The 11,193-nt window shown below is 31.8% G+C and overlaps 1 protein-coding gene across 2 annotated transcripts in view; it reads right to left on the minus strand.

The window, feature by feature from the left end:
- Positions 1-11,193, minus strand: part of TFEC (transcription factor EC) — a 72,154-nt gene that overhangs the window by 20,043 nt on the left and 40,918 nt on the right. The window contains exons 1-2 of one of the 2 annotated variants that reach the window (XM_046669061.1): positions 10,940-11,062; positions 178-292 (exon numbers count right to left, since the gene is read on the minus strand). In XM_046669061.1, coding sequence (XP_046525017.1) covers positions 178-292; positions 10,940-11,005 — 181 coding nt within the window. In that variant the 5' untranslated portion in view covers positions 11,006-11,062. Of the gene's footprint in view, positions 1-177; positions 293-10,939; positions 11,063-11,193 lie in introns of those variants that run through there. The other variant, XM_046669060.1, reaches the window with a different exon arrangement.

Consider the following 11,193-nt stretch of genomic DNA (forward strand, 5'->3'; position numbering starts at 1 on the left):
ATTACCTTAATGCTTGGTTGTCACAGCAAAAAAAATGATGGATTTACTTTCTAAATGTCTCCCACTTTAACTATTTTGGTAATATTTTTAAAATTTCATTTAGCTTGGTAATATATGTCACTCATATCTTATGCAGTTGATTAAAAAAAAAGAATGAAACTATAAACACAACATTACCTGTAATTTCTCTTTTCATTGGTAGATTACCTGGACAGGAAGCACTTGTAAGTCCCATGTTAACTGGTGAAATTCCCTGCTCACCACCATACACGTCCAAAATACTTCCAGATAACTTCAGAGGAAGAAGGAAGAAAAGATCAATCACACCTTCTGTGGACACTGATATATTTCATTGTATATTTTAGATTCATCATTTTATTAATGATAATTTGTAATACATAGCATTTTAATTTTAAACAAGAGATGAGTACGCATTGACTTTTTAAAATCATTGTGCAATGCTTGTGTATAAGATATGTTGAAAAAAGCTATTTGTATTTAAGCAAAAAGAGAAATTAGTTCACTCATGAAGGAAAATTGTGATCAATATTTACAAAGTTATGGAAGTTTGATCCAGCACATTACCTGATTATAAATGAATAATATTAAAAATATCTTTTGGACAAAAATCCATGTATGTATCTGCAAAGCTGGAAAGTTCATTGCATATCATAAGTTAGGTAATGGTTGAACATTTCGGAAGCTTTCTTAATATCATCAACTCACAGTCAAGAGGTGTTTTACACTGTTAATTAAGTGAGAAACTTTCTTTCCTCCCTGGAAGGGATACTTTTTCTCACTGTAGACTTAATGTTCTAGATTATTATAAATAGCCTAACTGGTAACCAAAAGTAGTCTAAAACTACTTTTGCCTCTAGTGGATATAGGGTACATCTAATTATAGCAATACTGCAATTCTTAAAGTACTTCTTGGGAACAGTTTTTCAGAAAGTTAAGATGCTTCATTCACAATTCAAAATTGTACCAATTTGTTATTTAAAATGTGCTATTGATTTATCGCCCAAGAAAATTAATTTAAATATTCATAATTCGAGTTAATGTTCATTATTCCAGAACAAGCTATATACAAAATGTAGGATTTGAACATTTAAAATATTTCCAGTCGAAATATCTTTATTTCATTTCTGGGCAGTAAACCAAGAACTGAATAAGCAGCAACTTTTTCTTTCCTTGAGGACTAGAAACAATACAAGCAATCAAACAAAGTCATAGCCAGATTGTTACAGAGACTCTAACTCCTTATTCGTACTTTTTGTAAAACTCCAACTCAAACTGGGGGAATTTTTTTGATACTTATAAAATCAGACTGGAAATAAATGTGAAGAAAGGACATTTGAAGACCAAAATTAGATTCTGACATGATAATCCATTAAACTATAGGTAATAAATTTTGTATATTTCTGAGAGAAAAAGCTTTAAAAATACAGTGGAAATCAGGCTAATATATAAGTGTATGTCCACACCATTAATGTCATTATAGACTGCATGTGATATTCTGCTGTATGTTATCACATAGAAGTTCTTTCCTATTTACTCTACTAGGACTCCTCATCTTTATTTTATATAAACTCATTGCTTTAAAAAGTATTTTTACTTCTTGGATCTTGGAGGGGAGCTAAAGTCAGGGATTTATTCCTCTCGATTTCCTCATCTGAAAAATAGAGACAAAGTTGATCAAATTGAATGGATGATGAGTGTTAGTATCAGAACAATACAATTAGGAAGAAATCCTCAATGTAGATATTTCCCTGTGAGTCATTTAGTCATATTTGTAAAAGTAAAAACTTTCCAAGATCTTTTTGAAAATCCCGTTGGTTGTAAACTGAGGCGTCACTAACAGGAATTGTACATTTCCACTGTGCCTTTGAGAAACACAATGGACATGCTGAGCAAAAGACAGGGAGTGAGGGAGATGGAAGGGAGAAGGGACTTGGGAAAGGGCACTTTTCTCCAAAGAGCTAGAATTCAGGTGGATTTCAAGGCAGCAGTGACAAATTGCAGAAATGTTTAAAAAGGAGCCATATTATATATACTTTACAATAATAAAGTGATGGGTTCCTAACTATAACTTTTCACTGAGTCCATATTACCTAGTCAGACTATACCCAATGCATTTTTCCTTAGAAATAAGCCTGGTAATGAATCTAATCGTGCTTAACTATAGCTATATTATATCTTCTTCTGACCTTGGTTATTGCCTAGTCTATGCCCTCAAGCACAATGATTAATATCCTATTTAATTTTATGCTGTAGGTATTACTTTATTTCATGTAAATGGCTAATCACTTTTTGAATATCATTAGACAATTGGCTTCAATTTCAAAGTATGTAAGGCATCTCATGTAATCTAAAGTGCCTTTTCTCCATTAAAAGATAGAAGAGCACAATGTTAGTGAAAATTTACAGATTACATACACATCTGAGAGGGCTTACAAACCAAAATTATATCTATTTTAGTCAAAGGTATAAGTTACTTAAATAATAAGGTCTAAGTCTATTTTGTAGATTAGTAAGAACTAGATGGATATTATATGAAGAAATATTTATTATTCTGGTTAAAAGGACAGATTACTTTTTCAGAAAAGCAAAATTTTTGATATAATAATAGAGGAACAAATTATTAACAACAAACTCACAAATTTTAAAGGCATATAATAAAGAATTTATCATAAAATCTTTCCAGCAAGGTAGAACATACTCCTTAAGACACCACTTCTTTCTGGTAGAAAAACGTGCACTCCTGATCTGAGAAGTTGCTTTGAGGTGAAGAGAGATCAACAGTGGCCCTGGTGTCTGAAGTTCTCTACCCTAGATTTACTCTCATCTCCACTACTAAGATCACAGAGACTGAAACGGAGTGGGATCTGATCTTCCCACTTATATACAGCCTTTCACAGTAGCCAATATTCACTGAAGAAAACAAGCTCACTGATCAAAATATCAAAACATTTGAGGGAAATGACTATTTTAAGAGTAAAATAAGATGCAGTGTTAGAAGTAACATCAAATGTAAAAATAAAAAATGAAAGATCACATGAAAACAAGTTTCTTAAATTAGTCTAATGTACATTCTAAAAGAAATAAAGGAAGATATTTGTAATAATTTGTAATACTAAATAAGAACCAGTAAACATAGAAATGGCCAAAGTGATCAGGCAGAAATAGTAAGTATGAAAATGTAATACTTGAAAAAAAGAAAACTCTAGAATGGAAAAATGGCATAATGGATACACTGAGAAAGGAATAAAGAATTAGTAAATTATAAAACCAAATTTAAGTAATCTCTCAGGAGGATGAATAAAAGAACCAAGAAATAGAGCATATGAAAGAAAATCTAATCAGTATGGAGGGTAGAATCATTACAACTAAATACAAATATTAGGAGTCTCAGAGAGGGAGAAAAATAAAATTGGAAGAAAGAAAATATTTTAAGAAATAACGAGCATACATTCCCAGGAATTAACACTACATAAAAAATTAAATTATTTTATTTTATCTCATCTTATCACTATTTTATTTTGTTTAAAAATCAAAGGCCTATAGAACGCCAAAGAAGAAAGATAGGAAAAACCTACACCCAAGACGTTATAGTGAAATTTAAGAATATACGTTGACAAAGAGAAAAATCTGAAAGCCTAAAGAGAAAAAGAGATTATGTCCAAAGGAAGAAGAATCTGATTAACATAATATTTTTCAGTAGCAAAATTGGATGAAAGAAGAAAATGAATTAGTATTTTTTAAATGTTAAACGAAAAGAACTTAAAACACAAAGTTTTATACCCCGCCCAAACGTCATTCACATATGAGGCCATGATAAAAATATTCTTACAGGCATAAAATGCTTAAGAAGGTTTATCAACATTGAAAACACCTTTGGATGAAGTGCCTAAATAGAATGAGATATTTAAAAGATATGCTTCAAAAATAATAAAATAGAAACAATCAAATATCTTGATAAAGTGGTTGTACTCTAAAAAAGAAGAGGGGAATCGAGATCAAAGATAAAGTGAAATACATAACCATTTAACTCAGTGTTAAAGACCAGATAATATCAGTATGGTTGGGTTTCTATAGTAAAGAAGCCAAAAGATGTGAAAGTAGTAAAAAAATGTATTAAGGAGAAACATATTAAAATATGGGACATATTTAAGAAATTAAGATGAGAGAAACAAGTGAAAATATATCAATAATAATAATCAATGGAAATAGGTCAAACTCCTCAGCTAAAAGCTTGACAGTTTGAGTAAGAACACAGTATTTAGATATATTTAGCTTACAAGAGACACACCTATATAGTGAAAGGACACACAAAGTTGCAAGTTAAATGATAGAAAAAATATACCAAGCAAACGACAACCATAGGAAAACTGATGTAACTATATTGTTAGAGAAAATAGGCTTTAAAATAGAAAAATGATTAGGGATAGAGAGAGTCACTATATAATAATCTCCAAAAAGGGACTGAAATTGTGAACATGCATGTACCTAATAAAACAACTTCAAAATAAGTGAAACAAAATATTTTGAACTACAAGGAGAAATTAATAAATCTATCAATGTAGTGCAAGATTTCAACACATTTCTCCTAATCTTTGAAAAGTCAAGCAGAAATAAAAATAATCAGTAATGTTATAAATTTTAATAATAAAACTAAAATCTTGGCATAATAGACATGTACAAAGTTCTACATCTAAAAATGAGAGAAGCCACTGTTTTCCCAAGTATATATGGAACACAGACAAATATTGATTATGCACTCAGCCAAAAAATACCCAAAAACAAACCTTCAACACACTTCATAGAGTCTCTGATTTCCTAAATATTTGGAAATTTTTAAATGACTCAAGAGTAAAGACAAAATCATACTGGAATTTAAAAATAAATGAAAGCTCCTGAAACACATAAAGAAATTTCTGGGATATGGCAAAGCGATGCTTTGAAGAAAATTTACACACTTAAATATTAACATGAGAAAAATAGATAAAATTTTTAAATTTGATAAAATAAGTATAATTCTCAAGAAGTTAGAAAAATAACCAAATAAACCCAAAGAAAGTAGAACAGATAAAATCATAAATCAGTGAAAAACAAAACAGTAGAAGAATAGATCCACAAGGAAAAGTTCTGTTTTGCTTTTTAATCAACAAACTTGACATGCTTCTGGCAAGACCTTAAAAAGAATGAATACTAAATAAAAGAGATTTTAAATTAAAGGAGTATATAACTACAGTACAAGTTGAGATTTAAAAGATAATAAGCTTGTCCCCCTAGGATCAGGAACAAACAAGCCAGGATACCTCCTTTTGCCACTTTATTCGACATAGTATTGGAAGTTCTAGCCAGAGTAACCAGTCAAGAAAAAGCAAGAAAAGTTATCCAAACTGGAAAAGAATAAATAAAAGGATCTCTGTTCACAGATGACATGATGTTATATTTAGAAGCATGAGATTACACATACACAAAGCTATTAGATCTAATCAATAAATTCATCAGAGGCCGGCTCCGTGGCTGAGTGGTTAAGTTCTTGCGCTCTGCTGCGGCGGCCCAGAGTTTGGATCCTGGGCGCAGACATGGCACCACTCGTCAGGCCACGTTGAGGCGGTGTCCCATATCCCACAACTAGAAGAACCTACAACTAAGATATACAACTGTGTACGGGGTAGGGGTTGGGGAGATAAAGCAGAAAAAAATAAAAAAGATTGGCAACAGTTGTTAGCCCAGGCATCAATACTTTAAAAACAAAAAAAGAAGATTGGCAACAGGTGTTAGCCTAGGTGCCAATCTTTAAAAAAAATGATAAAAAATAAAAAATAAAAAATAAATTAAAAAAATAAATTCATCAAAGTTGCAGACTACAAAATCAACATGCAAAAGTAAGTTGCATCTTTATACACTGAAAATGAACAATCTGAAAAGGAAATTAAGAAACTAATTCCATTTACAAAAATATCAAAAAGAATAAAATAAAAATAAATTTACCCAAGGAGGAAAAGACTTGTACACTGAAAACTAAAAAATATTGCTTAAAGAAATTAAAGAAGACATAAATAAATGGAAGACATCCCGTGTTATTTTACGACATGACTTAATATTGTTAAGATGGCAGTACTATCTAAAGCAATCTGCAGATTCAACTCAATCTCTATTAAAATCCTAACAGTGATTTTTGCAGCAATAGAGAAATCCACACTAAAATTCATATGGAGTCTAAAGGGACCCTAAGTAGCAAATAATCTTGAAAAAGAAGAACAAAGCTGGAGGACTCAAATTTCCAGATTTCAAAAATTACTACAAAGCAACAGTAATCAAAACAATATGGTACTGGCATAAAAACAGACATACAGAGTAAGAGAGTGGAATAGAGAGTCCAGAAATTTAACCCTCAAATATATGGTCAAATGATTTTTGACAAAGGTGCCAAGACCATTCAACCAAGAAAGGATCATTTTTTCAACAAATGTTCTTGGGAAAACTGGATATCCACATGCAAAAGAATGAAGTTGGACCCTTTTCTTATACCATACACAAAAATTACTCAAAATGGATCAAAAGCCTAAACATACAAGCTAAAACTATAGCACTCCTAGAAGAAAATACAGGGGGAAATCTCCATAGGATTGGGTTTGGCGATGATTTTTTGGGGTATGATACAAAAAGCACAGGCAATAACAACAACAAAACAGGTAAATTTGACTTCATCAAAATTTAAAACTTTTGTACATCAAAGGATGCCACCAAGAGAGTCAAAGGACAACCCACAGGATGGGAGAAAATATTTGCAAATCATACATCTATTAAGAGATTAATATCCAGACTATTTTTTAAAAACTCAGTAACAACAACAACAAAAACAATTAAAAAATGGGCAAAGGACTTGAATAGATATTTATCAAAAAAAGATATACAAATGGCTAATAAGGACATGAAAAGATGCCCATATCACTAATCAATAGGGAAATATAAATCAAAACCACAATGTGATACCACTTCATACTCATTAAGATGACTATTATCAAAAGAAAGAAAAAGAATTGTTGGTGAGGATGTGGAGAAATTGGAGCCCTGGTGCATTGCTGTGAGAATGTAAAATGGTGCAGCCATCGTGGAAAATAACTATGACAGTTCCTGAAAAGTTAAACATTAAATTACCATATGACCAGCAATTCCCCACCTCTAGGTATATACCAAAAAGAATTGAAAGCAGAGACTCAAACAGATACTCGCACACCAATGTTCATAGAAGTATTATTCACAATAGCCAAAAGGTGGAAACAACTCAATATGTCCAGCTACAGATAAACAGGTAAATAAAATGCAGAATATACATATAGTGGAATATTATTCAGCCTTAAAAAGGAATAAAATTCTGATACATGTTATGACGTGTACGAATCTTTTAAATGTTATGCTAAGTGAAATAACCCAGATAGAAAAGGGCAAATACTGTATGATTCCATTTATATGAGGTACATAGAGTAGTCAAATTCATACAGACAGAAAGGAGAATAGGAGGTACTGGGGACTGGAGGGCAGGGGAAAACGGGTAGCTATTGTTTAATGAGTGCAGAGTTTCTCCTTGAGATGATGAAAAAGCTCTGGAAATGGATGGGTGATGGTTGCACAATACTGTAAATCTACACAATACCACTGAATTGTACACTTTAAAATGTTTAGAATGGTGAATTTTATGTTATGTATACTTTACCACAATGAAAAAGGTAGTGAGAGGTATTAGCTTTCATTATTTGCCAATGATTGTGAATGCTTAGACAAAATGCATAAATTTCTAGAAAAATGTTCTTGAGGAGAACTGACTAAAAAAGTAAATAATAGCTTGAACAGTCCTATGATACTGAAGATATCAAAACAAACTTTAAACATATTCCACAAAAAAAATATCTGGACTAGATGGTTTTATGAGCAAAAGTGTCACATTTTCAAGAAATGTATCATCTCAATTTTGTACAAACATTTCCAGACAATAGAGACAAGAGAGAATATGTCCCATTCACTGAGACTGAAACAATACAAAGACGATATGAGAAAGAAAAATCATAAGCCCATTTCATTCACGCCTATAAATCTTAAGCAAACTATTATTAGCAATTTGAGGCCAGGAGAATATAAACAAGACAATTTGCCATATCCAGGTGCGTTTCCCATAAATAGTTTTGCGACATTAAAACAGAAAAAGAAACCTATGATCACCTGAGTAGTTTCAGAAAAAGTAGCTGATAAAATTCAATCACATTTGATGATAAAATTCTTAGTTTTTGAGAAGATAATAACTTTCCATGACCCTAGAAAAATGTAGCTTTGCCTGTGTTTAAAATCAGTGCTGCCCTATGAGAAAATAAAATCTGGGACAAAATTATTGTAGAAACATCTAAGTAAGCTGTTAAAATGTTCATATATCCATTTATTCTTATCAGACCACACATAGTAAAAGACAATATAAATAATCTGACCTAAATTCCATGTGTTTTTTCTGTTTTGGCCTCTTCCCTCTCCATATACTATGTCCAATCTATCACCCAGTTATGACATTTTTTCCTTTAAATCCCTTCTCACTTTAAATTTTCTTCTCTGTTATCTCAAGATTCTCAAGACCCTAGACCTAAACTATGTCCCTCCAGCCCTCTCAGATAATTCCCAACTGCTCCTCTCAGACCAACTCATGTTTTAAAAATACAACTGTCTTCTGATCTCCTCCAACTCAAAACTCTAAAATCTCAAATCTCTCCCCTTTAACTCGTATATTAAGCTCAAATTCTTGTGTCTACCTTTCAAAATCTCATTAAATGGCCTCACGTTATCTAGTCAACGTTAGTTACCACTACTCTCAAGTTCTGAAATATTTCTCATCGCCACATACACACATACAATGCCACGGCTTCCAAAAATAGATTTCAGACTCCAGTGAAAGGGAGAAGGTGGGGGGAAGAGTGTTGCCACAAGGAACCTATGAATCCATATATGGGGAATTTTTTTAAAACGATAATAAAATGCAAGCATTATCGTAACATATACACTACGTCATGGATAGTTGTTTATTTACTATATGCCAGATATTAAGCTAAACAGGTTTCATAATCATAACAAATAACAGTATTTCAAGTAATCTTTACAACACCTCAGTGGGGTAAGTATCATAATTCCCATTGTAAATATAAAATAATTAAAACTGAAAAATTACGTAATTATCTCAAGATCATATAGTTGTATAAACAGAGGGCTTGGGATTCAAACCTGGGTCTGTCTAACACAAAGTCTGGATGCCTTCCTACCTAACCTGTTGTGGAAGGGTCTTTGCCTTAACATACTTAACGGTAAGAAGTGTTTTGAATACTCAAAAAAGTTGGAAGCCCTTGGACTATATTTTTCTGTTTCATTCTGTCGCATTGCTGTTTTCTACACCTCAAATGTCCTCACTCCGTTAAGCATCAGAAATCAACCTACTCTCAACTTAAGTTCCAAACCATCTCCAACACTCTCCCTCGTGACAGTCTTGTTTATTTTTCTCTTCACCAAAACACAAAAGGACTAATAAACTTGGCCAGAAATTTAATAATTTAATTTATATTCATGTTTTCATACCTGTCTCCATTTATATTTACTCAGCAAGAGATGGGGCATCATAGTATATACTTACTATGTTCCTGAAAATTGATTATTTATCTAAAACCCTGAGAATTTTCTGGAGATATGCATCTGTGTGTATATATGTACACATATATATAATATGCATGTATATATTTATATACTATATGTATTATATATATTATATGTGTGTGCGGTGTGTGTATTTGTGATATATCTATCTCCTAGAAAATCTCATTATAAATACAAAAAAGGCAAGAAAATATTTTATTTTTATGTGTATGTAGTTACATATTATATTTCTAGATAATTTTTCAGTATAAAGACTAAAAGGAAAAAAACCCTAAACCCTTACATATATATGTATACGTGTGACATCTATATATCTATATCACATATTAGTGTGAGTTTCATGGGAAACTAGGGGAAAATTTTGAGTTATTCGGATCCTCTATTTTGCTTTTTTGTGAAGACTTTCACTGTGAACCTAAAATGGCAACGGTGAACGTGAGACTGTTAGAATAACTGCAGACATGAAAAGAAGACCAACTTCAGCATAAAGAGTGAGCGCTGCCAGGGAACAGAAACCACGAAACGTATGCATACACAAAAAAGTGGCATTTCCAAGATTATTTCCTTTCCTTTTGTGTGTTTATTCATTTAAATGAAGTAAACTAGATTTTTCCGGTTTTAGGACACACACAGTCGATCTCCCTCTAACTTTATTTTATTTGCTAAAGCAGGGCTCTGAGTTTTGAATGACAAACACTGAACAGAAAAGTCCGTCTGAGTTATTATTATTGGTGTTGTTGTTTTTGTTCTATTATGAGTGAATAAAAATAATGTATTGGGCGGGAGTGAGAGATCCTTTGTCCTTGGGGAGCTGGCTTATAACTCGAGTAGAAAAGATAATATACAAAGCATAGAATGGCAACTTATAAATACTTGTGCATCATACACTTTATATGCATATGATCTATTTAGTATTAATTAATAAAAACAGTTATTAATTTAGTGTAAACATTGCAACAAATAACTAGTGGAACCCTCACTTTTTGATTAAAAAAATCACAATAAGACATTATTTTTAACAATTTTTTACTAAATAGACTATAAAAATATTTTTACTGTAGCCAGAGCACTAAAAACTATCTTGTAGGTAAAAATCTGTCAATATAGCAGATAATATATTACGCATTTCAAAGCTCTATTTCTACATACCTTATTTTATTGACTATTAGTTTATAAAGCTTACATTCAGCATTTAAGGTGGTTTCATCTCCAAACATTGAAAGAATTCCAAAATGCACTTGCTCACCAGTTTTAACTTTGAAGTGTCTATAACCTTCACAATAGCAATGGTTTTCTCTTTCTCCTTCATCATTTTCTTTTCCTTAAACTTGCAAACAATAACCAGGACAGCCGTGCAGAAACTTCTGCACTAAGGTGAACTTTGGTTCTTCCTTGGACTTTAAGACTAATCTGGTCTAGACTGTGATTGACAAAAGCTTACTTGTTGTGTTATGCAGTCCTTTCAAGTTCCAACCAAGCACAGGGGTTTGTTAATATTTA

The sequence above is a fragment of the Equus quagga genome, chromosome 8 (assembly GCF_021613505.1).
Source record: "Equus quagga isolate Etosha38 chromosome 8, UCLA_HA_Equagga_1.0, whole genome shotgun sequence".
NCBI lineage: Eukaryota > Metazoa > Chordata > Mammalia > Perissodactyla > Equidae > Equus > Equus quagga.